A 19,799-nucleotide genomic window follows, 5' to 3' on the forward strand; every position below is an offset into this window, starting at 1 on the left:
AAATTTTAGTCCAGTGAGTGACAATCTTTTTGACTCTTTGGCACAGCACTCCACGACAATCTGTTGGAAAGACTGGGTGGCCAATACACCTTACATAAAATAAAAAAGCTGGGTGTCATTCTGAAAATATAGGTATACCCAGTGTAAAACATAGACCCCAAAGTCAAATTGCCTGATCACATGACACGTTTGAGGGGTGTGGCCTCCTTTCTCAAATGTGTCATCATGAATATGGACTTAAAGGGGTTGTAAACCTTTGTGTCTTTTCACTTTAATGCATCCTATGCATTAAGGTGAAAAAACACCTGGCAGTGAACGCACCCCCCCCCGTTTCACTTACCTGAGCCCTGGAACTTGACCCGGCGGGGACACGCTGTCTCTCTGACTGGGGTTCTCGGCTCTTGATTGGATAGATTGATAGCACCGCAGCCTTTGGCTCTCACTGCCTTCAATCAAATCCAATGACGTGGGCACCGGGGGGGGGGGAGGGAAGGGCTGAGCCATACACTCAGCGGCTATGGACGCCGAATGCTGGACTCGGGAGCACGCCCGCAAGGTAACCCCCTCAGGAGAGCGCTTCTACTAGGGGGTTATCTGATTTGGGGGAGGGCAATTGGGGCCACTCTGCAAAACGAGCTGCACAGTGGAGGTAATTATGATATGTTTGTTATTTGAAAGAAAAAAAAAACAAACCTTAATGCCCCGTACACAGGATCGGACTTTCCGACAACAAAACCGTGGATTTTGTTCGAAGGATGTTAGCTCCAACTTGTCTTGCATTCACATGTTCACACAAATGTTGGCCAACAATTAAGAACGTAGTGACGTACAAGACGTACGTGATATCTCCATTACAAACGCTAGTTTTACAAGACCGAGTGCTTTTCGGCTCGTACTTGATTCCAAGCATGGGTGGACTTTTGTCGGACGGACTTGTCTACACACGATTGGACTTTCTGACAACAAACATTTGTTGGCGGAAAATTTGAGAACCTGCTAGCCAACATTTGTTGGCGGAAAGTCCAACAACAAATGTCCGATGGAGCATACACACAGTCGGACTTTCCGCCAACAAGCTCACATCCAACATTTTTTTGTCGGAAAATCCGATCGCGTGTATGCGGCATTACAATCGATTTAAGCCGGCCATACACCAGTGAAGTTTTATTTGAAAATGTAAATTTTCAGAGCACTTGTTTGTTTTTATCTGTCGTAGCAAGAAATTTTGGATGTGGAAGTGAGATGGAAATGTTTTTTTGTTTGTCATAGGCATTCAGAAAAAAAAGTCATATTGTAAGGTGCAGTTGATAGGCACAAAAGAAACCACCTCTTTAATATGTCTGGGATTCTGTTCAAGTAACAGGTGTGGACAAAATTTTAAGGGCTTTGAAATAAAATTTGTTGAGCTAATGATGAAGATCAAATTCCTAAATTAACAATTGTTTCAGATTTTTGAACGAAAGTCACAGACAATTTGTAGTGTCCCCACATGTAGCAATCACAGACATGATCAAAAGGCATGCACAGGAAAATTTTTACATTGCTGTTCTGCAGAATAAAATTTTAAGCTAAGAGTTTTCCACATATTTAAGATATCGGCACAAGCTCTAAGTGCTCCTACTAGTAACCTTAAGTGATGTACTACTTCTCGAGTAGAAGAAGATGATTTTTTTTCTTCCTTCCCAGTTTACCCTCTTTCTTTAATTTACACCTCTGTCTGACTCACGTTAGGATCTGACTGCAGATCGCCCTATGGCTCAATAGCAGTTTCCAGATTGGTTACCCTCAATGTTCATTTTTGGAACTGTTCCTACACCACTATCCTCAATCATGCTTTCCCTAAAGAATTGGCCTGACCTCTTATGCCGCCTTGTGGAAGAACATCTACCACTATGCCCAACAGAGCTACTCTAAAACTTTTTTGCATTAAGGGTTCGCTTCCTTTTAGTGAGCATTTTTAACTCACTAAAGGAACGTATGAAAATTACTGGAATTCTGATAGGATCAACGAGTATTTTTTGCACTACTGAAACATCGACCACTCATCGACCACTTATTAGGTACACCTTGCTAGTACTGGTTTGAAACCCCCTTTTGCCTTCAAAACTGCCTTAATTCATTGTGGCATAGATTCAACAAGGTGTTTTGAATTGGATTGAGATCTGGTGACTGTGGAGGCCATTGGAGTACTCATTGTCATGTTCAAGAAACCAGTGGTGAGATGATTGGAGCTTTGTGACATGGTGCATTATCATGCTGGAAGTAGCGATCAGAAGATGAGTACACTGTAGTCATAAAGGAATGGACATGGTCAGCAACAATACTCAGGTAGACCGTGCCATTTAAATGATTCTCAATTGATGCTAAGGGACCTAAAATGTGCCAAGAAAATATCCCCCACACCATTACATCTCCACCACCAGACTGAACCATTGATGCAAGGCAGGATGGATCCCTGCTTTCATGTTGTTTATGACAAATTCTGACCCTACCATCTGAATGTCGCAGCTGAAATCGAGACTCATCAGACCAGGCCACGTTTTTCCAAACTTCTATTGTCCAATTTTGGTTAGCCCCACTTTCCTGTTCTTAGCTGACAGGAGTGGCACCCAGTGTGGTCATCTGCTCAAGGTACGATGTGTTGTGCATTCAGAGATAGTATTCTGCGTACCTTGGTTGTAACGAGTGGTTATTTGAGTTACAGTTGCCTTTCTACTATCTCAAACCAGTCTGCCCATTCTCCTCTGACATCAACAAGGCATTTTCTTCCACACAGCTGACACTCACTGGATATTTTCTCTCTTTCCATTCTCTGTAAACCCTAGATGTGGTTGTGCATGAAAATCCCAGTAGATCAGCAGTTTTTGAAATACTCAGACCAGCCCGTCTGGCACCAACAACCATGCCATGTTCAATGTCACTGAAATTCCCTTTCTTCCCCTTTCTGATGCTCGGTTTGAACTTCAGCAAGTCGTCTTCACCATGTCTAGATGCCTAAATGCATTGAGTTGTTGCCATGTGATTGGCTGATTAGCAATTTGTGTTACCAAGCAATTGAACAGGTGTACCTAATAAAGTGGCCGGTAAGTGTATAATAAAACTGTTTCAATGGTATATTTAGAAGAGAAGTTCATTGTTTGCAAGATTTTTTTTTTTTTTACACTTTAAAGTAGTGCTTTTTTTTTTTCTTGCAATAATGACATAATGTGAGCGAATAACGAGAGAGAACAAGTTATTTTAAGGTATTATGACCTCTGGGACCTAGAGACATTTACATGCTCCACTATCCTATAATTACTCGTCATTTACTCTTCATTAGAGTTGCACTTTCTATTGCAGTTGAACTATATATTCCCACCATGACCTACAGCTGGATATTGTAGTTCAACAGCTTCTGAAAAGCCAAAGGTTTCCAAAGACTGGAATACACTCTTTTTTTGGATGTCTTTTAAACATTTTACGAGCGTTGCTCACGTGTTTTTGCACATGGATCAAGCTTCAGGGGGTTTGTTTCCTAGGCCGGGCAAGGAGAGAAGAGTACGGATGAGTGGCATGGGGCATGCGCTGCAGCTGCACGTATACATGCGGCTTTGGGGCAGGGATTGCCTCGGCCACATAACATTGGCACACTATAGATAACATCTTCATGGCAGGATAGCTCAGGTGGGTTTCAGACTAGGATCAAACAATGCCTGAGCTCAGCCCTATAGGAGAGCATTTCTCAGGGGTTGAACACACTCTGATCCTCCGATTCCATTGTCAATAAAGACTCCATTTAATGTTCTATTGTTTCTAAGGAAAGCTGGCTTTAAGTACCACTAAATACTTGAAAGCAGAAATACAAGAATGCCTTGCATAGTTATTGTGCTAGCTGCAGAGTTTTATAGGATGTGGGATAGATTTTGTTTAACTAGGTACTGGACTATGTTCATGGGGCTTGGCTTCTATTTAAATCAGATTTTACATTTTTCATAGCGATCGTGTTTCTCTGCATTGTGATGTTTGGCTGAAGTTCTGTTTTTTTTTTTCCCATATAAAATATTTAAGTTTTTTATTACCATTCTTCAGTGTTTGTTTTGTTTCCGATTTAGTAAATACAAATTCATACATGTGTTTATTTCATATAATAGAGACAAATCCAGCAATGCTTTACAAAGTACATAGAACCAGGTTTATTGGACTGTTGCCATTAAGTTGACCATACACCACGCAATCTGATTGTGCAAACTCCTTTAGATCTACCATCAACTATGTGGTGCAAGGGCTGGTTTTATTTGAGGCAGATTGAATGGATTGTTCAGCTGTAACCTCCATATTACATAGCAATTGTAAATCTAAAAGAGATTGTACAATCAGATTGTATAGTGGATGGCAAGCTTTATAGTAAAGTGTCTGTAGTAGACTCGCACACATAAACTAGTACTGTTTTCAGTGGAAGCTGCTTAATCTGTGGGAATGTCTTCTTGACCTCCGAAAGATTTGCCCCCTTCATGACCAGGCCATTTTTTTCAATATGGCTCTGCGTTACTTTAACTGACAATTGCGCGGTCGTGCAACGTTGTAACCATAATAAAATTGATGTCCTTTTTTCCCCTCAAATAGAGCTTTCTTTTGGTGGTATTTGATAACCTGCATTTTTTCTTTTTAAACAAAAAAACAGACAATTTATATATATATATATATATATATATATAATTTTTTTTACTTTCTGCTATAAAACCTTTCTAATGAAAAAAATCAAGTTTCTTCATAAATTTAGGCCAATATATATTCTGCTACATATTTTTGGTACAAAATAATCCAAATAAGTGTATATTGATTGTTTTGCGCAAAAGTTATAGTGTCTACAAATTATGGAATTTTTTTTTTTTTTTTTAACTAGCAATGGCAGCGATCAGCAACTTATAGCGGGACTGCGATATTGCGGTGGACATTCTGACACTGGCACTTTTTGGGGACCAGTGACACTAATACAGTGATCAGTACTAAAAAATATGCACTGTCACTGTGGGAAGGGTTTACCATCAAGGGCGATCAAAGGGTTAACTGTGTGCCTAACCTGTGTTTTTCTATTCTTAGGGAGGTGTTTTTGCTAGGAGAATAGATGAAATGTATTCCCTGCTTAGCAGGGACACACATTTCATCTCTTCCCTTTTGTCAGGACAGCGATCTGCCTTGTTTCCATGACTAGACCGCCGTTCTGCCTCTCTGCCTCTCTGCATGATGATCGGTAGGTGCTGGCGAACATCGAATCTGCCATACCCACCAATTGGTCCGCTGTGTGTAATCACAGCGGGAGCAAGGCGGAGGTGGCGCATGCGTGCCCCCTACCCAGAAGAGTCTCATCATGTACATATACGTGATCCAGCGCAGAGGTTCTGCCCTGTAGCAGTAAAACTGCTATAGGGTGGACCGTGAGTGGTTAACCACTTGACCTCCAGGCTTTTTCTGGCACTTTTTCTTTACATGTAACAATCAGTCATTTTTTCTAGAAAATTACTTGGAACCCCAAACAAATATATATTTTTTTAAAGCAGAGGCCTTAGAGAATAAATTGGTGGGATTTGCAATTTTTTTTATGTCGCTGTATTTGTGCAGCGGTTTTTCACTTTAGGAAAAAATACACTTTTTAAAATTTTAATGAAAAAAAAACACAATACATAACCATTTTTTTTTCTTTTTATATAATATATAAGATGATGTTAGGCCAAGTAAATAGATACCAAACATGTCACGCTTTGCACACACAGGTAAATTGGCGACAAAGTACGTACATTTTGCTATCCATAGGTGACGCTTTAAAAGTCTTTACAGGTTGCCACTTTAGATTTACTCAAGAGGTCTAGTGCTAGAATTGCTGCCCATGATCTGACATTCGTGGTGATACTTCACAAGTGTGGGACGATTGATGTTTGCGTGCGTGTAGGACCGACTTGCATGTTCGCCTTTGCGTGCGAACACGGGGGGGGGGACAGGAGAAATTTGTTTTTGTTTTATTATTACTATTAATTTATTTTAGTTTTATTTTATTTATTTATTTATTTTACCCTGTTGCTTTAAATAGTTTTTTGTATCAATTTTATTGCTTCCACAAGGAGGGTAAACATGTTAGAAGAGAGTTTAATAAGACTTGTGGCCACTCATTACAATTAGAAGAAAAGAGGTTTAACCTTAAACTACGTAAAGGGTTCTTTACTGTAAGAGCGGCAAGGATGTGGAATTCCCTCCCACAGGCGGTGGTCTCAGCGGGGAGCATTGATAGCTTCAAGAAACTATTAGATAATCACCTGAATGACCGCAACATACAGGGATATGTAATGTAATACTGACACATAATCACACACATAGGTTGGACTTGATGGACTTGTGTCTTTTTTCAACCTCACCTACTATGTAACTATGTTAAATGCACATAATATAACTGGATACTAATATTTATAGGTAAAGTTGATACAGAGAATATCTGATTGCCTGTTGGGGGATCGGGAAGGATTTTTTTCCCCTCGCAGGAGCAAATAGGATCATGCTTTATTGTTTTTTTTTTTTTTGAGGTTTTTTTTTTTTTTTTTTTTGCTTTCCTCTGGATCAACTGTGGTTATAGGATTGTATATATGAAGGATTGCTCTGTAGCAATAGGCATATGCTATTAGCCGGTTGGTCGCTCAGGTCTCCTGGTAGGGCGGAAGAGCACGAGCAAGCAGCGAAAGGTGGTGGGAGAGGGGAATTTTTCCCTCCTGCTGCTTGTAAAAGCAATCCAGCAGCTAGTTACCCGCTAGGATTGCTTTTACAAGAGTGCCAACCGCTGGTTCCAAATACCGGTACCGGGGTGATACCTTCAGATGCCTGCAGCTGTAGGTATCATCCCAGTATAACCACTTGAAGCCCAGCAACGCATGGGTAAGTGGTTAACCACTTTGGCTCTTAAGCAATTTTTTCATTTTTTGCCCACGTAAAAATCTGCATTTTTAGCTAAAAATTACTTACAACTCCCAGAATATTATATATTTTCTGAAAGCGGAGCACCTGTAGAATAAAATGATAGTAGCTTTGATAAAATATAAAGTTTGGGTTGTGTTGATAGCAAACATGTCAAGTAGGGGTGCGCATCTTCACTGGTCTCACAATTCAATTCGATTATCCTGTCCATGACTTGATTCGATTCCACAATGCATCACGAATACTGAGCATGGTTTTTTTCCAAAAATTCAAGCAGTCAGAAGAACTACATTTTTTTTATTTTCATTTGCTCTTAGTGCAATATCCTATTTTGGGGAGGGTTAGAGAGAACAAAGGGGCATTCTTTACATCTTGAGGAAAAAAAGAAAGCCTTCTTTGCCGTAAGAGTTGTGAAAATGTGGAATATACTGACTCTCTCACAAACTAGTTCTGGGATGCTCAGTAGATTGTTTTAACAAAGACCTGAAATGCATTCCTGTCCTAAATGAACAAAATATAGATATATATAGATAAAATAGATATAGATATATATATAGATAAAAGTGATAGTGACAGAGAGATGGTGGTGGGGGATGGGATCAGCCAGAAGGATGGTGGTGGGGGGGGGTGGGATCAGGTAGAGGGAGGGATGGTGGGATGAATGGGATCAGGAGCAGGGGGATGGATGGGATCAGTGGAGGAGGGATGGTAGGATGGATGGGATCAGGGCAGAGGGATGGTGGTGGGGGGGTGAGATTAGTGGCAGAGGGATGGATGGGATCAGTAGCAGAGGGATGGTGGATGGAAGGGATCAGTGGCAGAGGGATGGTGGGATGTATGGGATCAGGGGCAGAGTAATATTGAGATGGATGGGATCAGTGGCAGATGGATCGGATCAGGGCAGTGGGATGGATGAGATCAGTTGCATAGGGATGGTGGGATGGATAAGATCAGTGGCATAGGGATGGTGGGGTGGATGAGATCAGTGGTTTAGGGATAGATGGGATCAGTGGCAGAGGGATGGTGGGAGTGATAGGATAAGGCAGAGGGATGGTGGGATGGATGGAGTTAGGGGCAGAGGGATGGTGGGATGGATGGATCAGGGGCAGAGGGATGGTGGGATGGATCAGGGGCAGAGGGATGGTGGGATGGATCAGGGGCAGAGGGATGGTGGGATGGATGGGATCAGTGGCAGAGGGATGGTAGGATGGATAGGATCAGGCAGAGGGATAGTGGGATGGATAGGATCAGGCAGAGAGCTGTTGGTGGGATGAATGGGCTCATGCAAAGGAATGATGGTGGGATGGATGGGATCAGGCAGAGGCATGATGGTAGGGGGAACGATGTAACAAGTGACACTGGCACCCACCTGCTTTCCGTGTCAGTCCATTCCTCCTCCTCCATGCTCTGTGTGTCGCTCTTTTCCTTCCGGTGCCTTCAGTGATGCCTCTCCTGACGTCGGGTCTCCTCAAGCTCCTCCCCCTTCACTCTGACTGTCAGCTCATCAGCTGATTATCTGCTTCAGTGAAGGGGAGGGGGCTTTATCCACCAGGCAGGCTCTGCCTCTGTTCCTCTCCAGGAGAGACAGAGCACCGCACGGAGCAATGGATGACATCATCGGAGATCGATTCGACCGATTCTGTCTGAATTTTGATGCATCGATGCTGCGATTATATTCAGCACCCCTAATGTCAAGTCCTAAAATTGTTTGTGCCCATGATATCGCAAAAAACAATGGTACTAAAAAATGTCCATAGTCGAAACTTTTAGGCCGCACACTGCACGTTTTTTCTCCTGCTCCCAGGGGCGTTTGTCATTTTTTTTTCCTCTGCCTTCAAAGATCCCTGCATGTTAGCCTTTGTGTACACGCATGCATACATACAGTTTAGAAGCAGAAAAAAAATCCCACAGCCAGTGCGTTTAGTCAAAAGAGTTTTGTCTGAAAAACAATTGACGTGCCTAAACTCATCTGAACACACCTAAGCGCTAGGCATGTTTAGCGATTGAGCGTTAATTCATTGAATTGGCCAGAATAAGAATATTGGCCAGGGAATAAACGCCAAGCTTGATGCACCTATACATGTTCCAAGAGTTTACAAGCAACAAAATTTTTTTTATTTATTTTTTTGCCCAAACTCTGTTGCCAGGAGTCTAGGACGGTTATCAAAATATCCATTGAGCGTGAGTCCTTAAAGGCTTTACTGAACATCAGTTTAGCGTTAACAGTACGCTATGGTACTACCTCACTTATGTGGTGCGTTTGCAGTTTACATTAGGGGTTACGTTTTGATTTTTTTTTGTAAGTTTTTTAAAATATATTTTATAATTAAAATGTATTAACCACTTGACGACCGCTCACTGTATATATACGTAATTTTTTTGAAGATGGATATCTCGGTAACGGCAGCAGCTGCTGCCACAACCGAGGTATCCATCTTTACAGCGAGCGGTTCTGTACACGATAATGGTGGTCTCTGCGGCGGGTTCGCCGCGAGATCACCGTTATCGGCGGCGGGAGAGGTGCCACCCCCCCTCCCGCCGCTCTCTCGCGCCCTCCGCCGCTTACCGGAGCCGTCGGTAGCGGCGGAGGAGATTGGGACCTGTCACTGCTGAGGTACTGAGACGAGTGAGGCCAAGATGGCACCCACCCGTCTCTATACCATGTGACGGCCGGAGCGACGTCATTACGACGGCTCCGCCCACTTCTCTTAAAGGCACAATTTTTTTTGTGTCTTTTTTTAAACGACTTTTTTTTTTTTTTTTTTTGCATTTTAGTGTAAATATGAGATCTGAGGACTTTTTGACCCCAGATCTCATATTTAAGAGGACCTGTCATGTTTTTTTCTATTACAAGGGATGTTTACATTCCTTGTAATAGGAATAAAAGTGATCCAAATTTTTTTTTTTTTTAAAAACAGTGAAAAAATAAATAAAATAAAGTAAAATAAATAATAAAAAAAAAAAAAATTTTTAAAGAGCCTTGTCCCAACGAGCTCGCGCGCAGAAGCGAACGCATACGTGAGTAGCGCCCGCATATGAAAACGGTGGTCAAACCACACATGTGAGGTATCGCCGCGACCGGTAGAGCGAGAGCAATAATTCTAGCTCTAGACCTCCTCTGTAACGCAAAACATGCAACCTGTAGAATTTTTTAAACGTCGCCTATGGAGATTTTTAAGGGTAAAAGTTTGACGCTATTCCACGAGTGGGCGCAATTTTGAAGCGTGACATGTTGGGTATCAATTTACTTGGCGTAACATTATATTTCACAATATAAAAAAAAATTGGGCTAACTTTACTGTTGTCTTATTTTTTTATTCAAAAAAGTGAATTTTTTCCAAAAAAAGTGCGCTTATAAGACCGCTGCGCAAATACGGTGCAAAAAAAAGTATTGCAATGACCGCCATTTTATTCTCTAGGGTGTTAGAAAAAAAACATATATAATGTTTGGGGGTTCTAAGTAATTTTCTAGCAAAAAAAACTGTTTTAAACATATAAACACCTAAAATCCAAAACGAGGCTGGTCCTTAAGTGGTTAAACTTTTTTTTTTTAATTTAACTTTTTTGCTATCACAGGAGGGGTTAACAAACCCCCATGTGATATCATTGAGAAGGTGACATATCTTCCCTGCATGCAGCTAACTAAACATAGACTGTGCTTGGTTAGTTGCTTCCCTGGCTGTAACAGCCAGCAAATGACATCCTGGAAACCGGAAGTGGCTAGACAATTGACACTTCTGCCTTCAATCATTGCACAGGAGAACGAGGAACAGATGTTCGTCTGCCTCCTTCCACTCGACACCCAGAAGCCCTCTAATGTGATTCTGGACTCCTAGAAAGAGAGGGGGAAGGGGCATAAACCAGGGCTTAACCTTTCACTTTCTGGTGTACGACAATAGTTCACCTTTTCTTTTTTTTAAAAAGGTGAAAAAAACCCTTTAAATCAGTTCTTTGCCATTTGAAAACATTGACTGTTTAAAGGAATTCTATGGTCACAACATACACTTTGATTCCAGAACATCAGCATTGTAAAAACAATACAAACAATAACTATATTTGACATTTGAATATATAGTAAGCTTATTTGAAATATCTCCTTTCATGTGGCCTGTCTGCTGACTATCTCTTTCCACGTCTTCCTGGATTCCCAACATGTTTTGCAGCCCATCTGCTGTTCACTTTCATTTTGTATGGACTACATATCCCATGGTACCTTGCTGAATTCAAGCTGTGATTCCTGTAGTGACTCCACCTCCTAAAACTCTTCTCAGCAGCTCTGTGAATTGTGTGACACAGCAGTGCCTACCCACAGAGCATAGTGGATATGTATCTCAGAATTCCAGAAAGTAAATATGTGGAGAACTTTACAGAGTTTAAAAATGTCAAGATCGTTCAGAGTTATAGGAGTAGGCTAGACATGATTGAAATACAGTGTGAAATGTAATACATGATTTTACATTTTGACCATAGATATATTTTAAAAGCCTTTACAGACAGAAGTAGAAACATTCCCCATCCTAGAAACAGGGTAAATGTTACCCAGACCATATGCTGGACTAATAGTGGTTTGGAACAACTAACGTACAGCCTGAATGTTTTATACCTGGATTGTATCATAACTTCACGATCGGTTGCATCCCGAGGCTGATTTATGAAAAGTGAATCAAATAAAATGAGGATCCTGCAACCAATTTGATCCTTAAACGACCCTACACAAACTAAACCTGGAATATCTCTTGTTGCTTTAGTCCACAATGTCAATTTATTTGTCTCATATTTGACTTGAATAAAAATCAATATTGGAAATATTATTACTTTGTTATATTTAGCACAAAGAGGGCATATACTGTGTTTGTAAGTATTGTAAATGCTTATAAATCTCATCTTTCATAAAAACCTCAGGGGTATCTTGGATACTTGTTACTGAAACAAATGATTATGTGATTACTGACATGGTTTAATGCTGTCGCCTGGTTTGTGATATTTATTTACATGCTGTCTTCTGTCTGTGCTTCTGTTTTCAGCCTTTCGGCCAGTCATGTCGGGCAGAACTTTACATTTGTGCTGACTGACATTGACAGCAAGCAGAGGTTTGGCTTCTGCCGGTTATCTTCAGGCGCTAAAAGCTGCTTTTGTATCTTAAGGTAAGGCCAGCTGTGTCTGTCTACAGTACACATTTCAGCTTGTGCAGGCCCCCAAGTCTCCTATCGCCAGGATGTCTTTAAAATGTGGATGCGTGTCATATTTATTCAACTGTTGTATTTGTGGTCATGTGACTCTATAATATGAGAACAGTGTAAGGGCCAGTTAAATGCATGTTTAGAACTTACTGTTTCCATAGCCTTTTATGGCATAAAATTGTATTTGAATGCCTGCTCACCTAGAAAAACACAACAGAATGAAAAGATGAAATGTGGTTATATTAAGCAACTATTGGGGAGATTTCCTTCACTTTCTGTCTTGAAGACACAATGGGAAGTTGGAGAAAGTCACTTCATGATAAGGCCACTCTTTTCTTAAGCAGATGCCACCAGAAAAAGTGTCTCCATTGGAAGATTTCCTCTATATTCCTGTTCCAGAAACATAGAAGAGTGACAGCAAGAAAAGACCAAATGGTTTATTGATTCAGGCCTTTTTTTTTGGTTAATACACTCTTTGGAGTGTGGCCCCCAACTCTAATCTATGAGAACCTCCATCTCCAACCTCTAGTTTTAAAAGAACTGGACCTAGTACAGAGTCTTTTAGTACACCACTAGTGAATAGTCTCTGTTCTGCATGAACCCCCATTGCAAACACACTCTGATATATATCCTTTAGCTATCTGCCTATCCACTGAACCACCCAAAGGTTAGCTTTACAACATATTTCTGAGACCATTATACCATAATGTGGAACTGTATCAAATGTTTTGCTGAAATAGATCTAGGTATAAATGTCCACATCACCATAGTGATCCAGAACATCTGTGATACAATTATGGTTGTGCTAATTTTTCATGTTACACGATATTAGCGCGTATGTAAGTAAAAAATACATCTAATTAATACAGTTAATTGTAGGGCACACAAAAGCAATATGCTACATAATTTATGTTAAAATAAAAAAGACGATTTTGCAGCCAGTAAATAGAGGCTGGTGATCATACCATAGGTGCTTGAAAGTGATTCTGGCCAAAATGAGAATTACAATTCTCTTACGATTGTTGCGATGTAAAATCTTTGACATTATACAAAAAAAAAAATAGGCTAACTTTACTGGTTAGTTTTTTTTTTTTAAATTCATTAAAGTACTTTTTTTCCAAAAATATTGCATTTGAAAGACCACTGCGCAAATACAGTTTGACATAAAATATTGCAGCAACCACCATTTCATTCTCTAGGGTGTCTACTAAAAAAATATATATAATATTTGGGGGTTCTAAGCAATTTTCTAGCAAAAAAAAAATCATTTTAACTCAAAACCAACAAATGTCAGAAATAGGTTTAGTGTTTAAGTGGTTTAAATTTTTTTCACTTACACACACAGTCTATTGACAAATTGTTACAATGTTTATACTTAAATTCAACTGATAAAGAATGTTATGATTCTTGGCAGACTGCCCAGTTTTTCTCTTCCTTTCTTTTGACGGGTGTGGCTTCAGAAGAGCAGAGAGAATTCAACTTTGCATAGAAAGAATCGGGAAACACTTTTGTCAAGATCGCGATAACGATTCTTGACGATTAATCGTGCAGCTCTAGTGGCTTTACATCACTTTCATCTGACAGCTGATATTTGGCTTGTCAGATTTACATAGTGTGAGTGTGTATATTCCTGCTGAATATGTCGTAAGTCAGTGGCAGCAAAAGGAATGAAAACATAATGCCTTGGGTCCAGCAGGTTGTGTGTTTTTAAATGATCATGGGGGTAGGAGTGACTGTAATAATTTTACTACTACAGATGTTAAACTCACATTAACTCATCAGCAAACACTTGGATTGACCTATTTATACCAACCTTTTAATCATTTATGAACAAGTTAAACAGAATCGGTCCCAGGACAGAGCCCTAGTGCACCCCACTCACAACTCCAGACCATTCAGAAGATTCGCCATTTATCACCACCATTCTTTGGATGCGCACCTGCAAACAGTTTTCTATCTGTACTGTAAATCCACTATTGTCAATGTCGAAAGTTCTCCATGTGTAAATTAGGCGTTTATGGGCTACTGTGTCAAATGCTTTAGCGAAATCTAAATACATTACGTCTGCAAGCTTCCCTCTATTCAGATTACAGCTCACTTCCTTATAGAATGTTAATAGGTTGGTCTGGCAAGAACGATCTTTTATAAATTCATGCTTGTTACTACTAATGATACTCTTTTCATCAGCAAATTCTTGGATATGGTCCTTTATCATTCCCTCCTATAGTGTACAAACTATTGATGTTAGGCTGGCTGGCCTGTAGTTTCCAGGTTTGTATCTCAGACCTTTTTTGAATATTGGTACCACGTTAGCTTTCCGCCAGTCTGCTCCTACCATTCAGGTCAGTAACCTGTCCTTAAAGATTAGGCATGAGGGTCTAGCAATACCCCTAATGCCAGAAAAGTAATTTTATGCTTAAGCAAAATGAAGTAGTAAAGGAAAAGACCTTATCTTTTGCATTTACTTTCAGTGCAGGTAAGAATAGTTACCAGGGCAAATAGTCAGGGGTGAATTTCCCCAGCGGGGACATAGATAATAATAAAAATTGTTCAAATTCATTGCTACTCTATCCAAAAGACAAAATCATTTTTGGCTTTAAATACACTTTAGCAAGAGCATTTCTTATTACCTAGTAAAGTACTCTAACTACTGCTAGTGCTATTAAAAACAAATAGTTTGTTTCCATTATTATTTTTTTTTTGCTAAAACACAGAACTACTAATATGGCATTAGAAGCAGAGCAACCTGGAATTGGCACGTCAAGCATACAAGGACTTGTGCACTGGAACTCTTTGCTATATCACACTATACTATAGCCACATATTGCCAGTATTCGTAAACTGCAGTTGAAACAGCATATCTCTTCAAAGGCCCATTTGCTAAACTTCACTCTATAGTAGAGCTCCTGGCACCATTCCAATTCCATACTTCCCGATGTCTTTCCCCTACTGGTCTCTGTGGATTCTCCCACCAACCCCTATGTCCCTGCTGTGCCCCGCAGCGACTAGAGGGCAGCAGGAGGACCACAGTGGCTAGCAGAAAACCCACTATTTGACCAGCCCGAGGAGTCAAAGTGGCGCCAGGAGCATTGGTCTACAGATATGTATGAACCAGATTTGATCCCCTGCTGATTTTGTACGTTTTCCCACTGACAAATGATCAGTCTATAATTTTAATGGTAGGTTTATTTTGAGACAGAATAACAACAAAATTATCCAAGAAAACGCATTTCAAAAATGTTATAAATTGATTTAGCATTTTAATGAGTGAAATAAGTATTTGATCCCCTATCAATCAGCAAGATTTCTGTCTCCCAGGTGTCTTCTATACAGGTAACCAGCTGAGATTAGGAGCACTCCTAATCTCAGCTGGTTACCTGTATAAAAGACAGCTGTCCACAGAAGCAATCAGTCAATCAGTTTCCAATCTCTCCACCATGGCCAAGACCAAAGAGCTGTTCAAGGATGTCAGGGACAAGATTGTAGACCTACACAAGGCTGGAATGGGCTACAAGACCATCGCCAAGCAGTTTGGTGAGAGGGTGACAAAAGTTTGTGCGATTATTCACAAATGCAAGAAAGACAAAATAACTGTCAATCTCCCTCGGTCTGGGGCTCCATGTAAGATCTCACCTCGTGGAGTTTCAATGATCATTAGAACAGTGAGGAATCAGCCCAGAACTACATGGGAGAATCTTGTCAATGATCTCAAGGCAGCTGGGACCATAGTCACCAAGAAACAATTGGTAACACACTACGCCGTGAAGGACTGAAATCCTGCAGTGCCCGCAAGGTCCCCATGCTCAAGAAAGCACATATACCGGCCCGTCCTTTTGCTAATAAACATCTGAATGATTCAGAGGAGAACTGGGTGAAAAGTGTTGTGGTCAGATGAGACCAAAATCAAGCTCTTTGGCATCATCTCAACTCTCCGTGTTTGGAGGAGAAGGGGGAATGCTGCCTATGACCCCAAGAACACCATCCCCACCGTCAAACATGGAGGTGGAAACATCATGCTTTGCAGGTGTTTTTCTGCTAAGGGGACAGGACAACTTCACAGCATCAGAGGGACGATGGACGGGGCCATGTACTGTCAAATCTTGGGTGAGAACCTCCTTCCCTCAGCCAGGGCATTGAAAATGACCCAAAACACAAGGCCAAGGCAGCATAGGAGTGGCTCAAGAAGAAGCACATTAAGGTCCTGAAGTGGCCTAGCCAGTCTCCAGACCTTAATCCCATAGAAAATATGTGGAGGGTTTGAGTTACCAAACGTCAGCCTCAAAACTTTAGTGACTTGGAGAGGATCTGCAAAGAGGAGTGGGACAAAATCCCTCCTGAGATGTGTGCAAAGCTGGAGGCCAACTACAAGAAATGTCTGACCTCTGTGATTACCAACAAGGGTTTTGCCACCAAGTAACTAAGTCATGTTTTGCGAAGAGGTCAAATACTTATTTCACTCATTAAAATGCAAAACAATTTATAACTTTTTTTCAAATGTGTTTTTCTGGATATTTTTGTTGTAATTCTGTCTCTCACTGTTAAAATAAACCTACCATTAAAATTATAGACTGATCATTTCTTGGGCAAATGTACAAAATCAGCAGGGGATCAAACACTTTTTTCCCTACTGTACCTTTGTCAAGCTTCCTCCCGCAGTGACTAGGCGAGTGTGACAGCAAGCTCCTTCCAGTTACGTCTTGGATCCAAATCTCGCAAGAAGATATTCTTGCACTGTGCCACAATGTCTTTTCCCAAGATTTGGGCTACTCAACATTCTCTGAAATCTGGCTATGGAAGTCAAGGAAAGGTATTTACCTCTCCCCATCCCCACTCCCCCAGGGTCTTCTTTGCACTTTTATGCAGTGTTTAAGACAGGGGGATAGAGCCACACTGAGTAAGCAGACCAAGCCCAACCAATGTAATTATGCATTAAAAAACCCAATATTTGAAGTTCAGCTATTGATCTGTGTGGTCCTTGCAGTGCTGCCAATAGTTCAAATTTCATCCACTATTTGAGTCCTCTATGGGGAACTTTTAGTGCATTTAGCCTTTTTTTTCCTCCATCCTTGACCTAACTTAGCCACCCTCCCCCAAATCACCTAGATCCAATTGCCACACCCTCTGTTCTTTGGTTTACATCCTGCATTGCAAGTCCTGAATATCTCGACCATGCCTGCGCAGTCATTCCCCATAGACCGTCTCCCGAGGCTGAAAACATTTGGCATACTGAAATCTGGGGGAGCAACAGCGCATCTGGGGAAGGGAAGGTTGAAATTGGTTGGGTGAGGGAATCGGTTGAAAAAGGATAAGTACACTTTGTTTTAAATTTTCATTTTTAAACAGTGTTTTTGTCTATAGTTTGTAATTAAATATGTACATAGTTTAGTCATATAAGTGCAGTTCATTTGTAGGCAGTGCTTTCTGCTTTGCAATGGTTGTCCTTTACTGCTTATACTTGCTATAATAAAATGTGTGTCATCTACCTCATTGAAAGCAACACTCTGCTTGTTAGCTAATATCTTTTCTCAGCTGTTGTTAAATTCAGTTCAGTTCCCAATCTGCCCTGCCTCCAGTGGCTGATCTAAAAATCTCTACCTTTTATACAAACATATGGGAGAAGAAAAAAAAAAAAAGTGAAAGCAGTATATTAAAAAAACGTTTTACATTGTATCTAAAGCTCAGCGTTAGAAACCCTGTCAGGCTTTTTTTTTTTTTGTTAATAAAGAGATTACCTAAAAAAAAAAAATGAAACTTTAACCAGTATGGTCTATGCTTGTGTTTTTAGTTTATGGTGAGCAATGTAGACAATGTAGAAAAGTATGTAAAATCTTGTTTCTTTCTCTTTGTATATAAAATCTTGTTTCTTCAAATACAAATCTTTCTGCAAATTGCATGTCACTGACTCATTTAAAGAAGAGTGGGAAACACATTTGGAAAATTGTTAACATTATTGATAAATTATCATTGTGAACAAGAATCCTCTATTTTTAAAACTAGTTAAAGATTTTTTTTTTTCAAAAGAATTTATTGAAGAATAGACATACAGATAGATATATTGTGAGTGACAAGAGGAACTTTGCGTTGCCCAAAATAATACATTTTTAACATTGGAAGAGTATAGATTAATACAACATAAATTTAGAAAATAAAATGAAATAATATAAAGTAAAATATACTGATACAAATGAAAATATATAATTAATAAAATGAATGAATTAGTGGGAGTGGGTAATCAATGTACCCTGGTACCCCGTGGGGGAGGGGAGAGTGGTTAGAAAAACGAGTTTTCAGCATAAAGCAGTAAATCCAGTGAAACCGGTAATAATAACTGAAAACCACAATACAGAACTAGATGGATCTCCTGTTAAAGAATACTAAGTTATGAGGGGGAAACTAAGGAAAGAAAGGGGGGGGGGGGGCACCTACGACTATTTTCCTTGTGTGTATAATTTGAACTAGTTAATCAGGCAAGGGTGGAGAGTTGATCTTATAAGTCGGACGTTTCCAGGTTAGAAGTAAATGGTCTGGATCCACACCCAGTTGGCTTAAAGGGGTATAGAGGGTGAAAGATAACTCGAGGAGTGCCATTGTTGTCCTCTTGCGATAGGAGATTCTTGTAGTAGATGAACATGCTATGAAAAGACTTGAGTGTCTCTGGATGTATTGTTGAGTTTATGAATGCCCCCCCCATCGTGAGAAGAAGCGTTTGTTTGCGACCGGATGGTTAAAGTCAGTAGTGATTTTTTTCCTTGTAGAGTTGCGACAGTAGCTCTTGTTTGACAAGTGATATTTTTGGACAGGATGAAGGAGTCCAGTTTTAAGGAATTGCTCTCCTAGCAACAAAAAGGCTGATGAGGATCCACTCGTTATGATGCTGATTAGTGTTGGAGGACCAAGTCATAAGTTGCTTGTCCCAGTATCCAAAGATCAGAAGCAGAGGGTCTTTAGTGAGATGCAGCAGTGTAATTCCCTGTATGAAGGATATGATTTGTTCCCAGAAAGTGGAGATGAATGAACATGACCACAAGTGGTGTGTTAAAGTAGATCTTGCCTGTTTGCAGAGAGGGCAGAGGAATGACTGGGGGTTGCTTTTGTCTGTGAGGAATGGTATATAGGCGCGATGAAGAATTTTTATCTGTGTTTCCCTCCAATATTCATACGGTATCAATTGGAGGACTTTGTTGTATCCCTGCAATAGTTTGTCAAGCAACTCTGGACCTGGAAAGTCTTTGCGCCAGTTTGCAAAAGAAGAAGATGAGATAGAGGAGGTGATCTTGCATAGTAAAGGTTTGCAAATGCCCGAGATGGTATATGAACCCGCATGTAGCAATCGGCCTGTTATGGATGATCAAAATCTCTTATCTCCTTCCCTACAGGTGCGGATAAAGTTGACACATTGCCAAAAGTAGAATACATGGGAGTTTGGTAGAGCGAGTTTCTGGGCTATGTCTGAAAATGCATATGGTATACCTGTTTCCATATCACATAGGGAGGAAAATATTGTGAGACCGTTTCTTGACCATAAAGTGTAGATTTGGTGGTCCATTCCCGGAGGAAAACTGGGGTTTCCTTGGATAGGTGAGTGCCTGGATATGAGGGGGGATAGTTTTTCACTCTTTCATACTTCCCTCCATGCAATGACTGTATCTCGTAGGAGAAGGTTATGTTGTAGCTCTGGATGTA

The 19,799-nt window shown here is 40.4% G+C and overlaps 1 protein-coding gene across 6 annotated transcripts in view; it reads left to right on the forward strand.

Moving 5' to 3' along the window:
- Positions 1 to 19,799, forward strand: part of DENND1A (DENN domain containing 1A) — a 1,561,519-nt gene that overhangs the window by 403,627 nt on the left and 1,138,093 nt on the right. For all 6 annotated transcript variants that reach the window (XM_073600378.1, XM_073600371.1, XM_073600373.1 and 3 more), the window contains one exon: positions 11,961 to 12,080. In XM_073600378.1, coding sequence (XP_073456479.1) covers positions 11,961 to 12,080 — 120 coding nt within the window. The remainder of the gene's footprint in view (positions 1 to 11,960; positions 12,081 to 19,799) is intronic.

Source organism: Aquarana catesbeiana, linkage group LG09 (assembly GCF_042186555.1).
Source record: "Aquarana catesbeiana isolate 2022-GZ linkage group LG09, ASM4218655v1, whole genome shotgun sequence".
In the NCBI taxonomy this organism is placed as follows: Eukaryota; Metazoa; Chordata; class Amphibia; order Anura; family Ranidae; genus Aquarana; species Aquarana catesbeiana.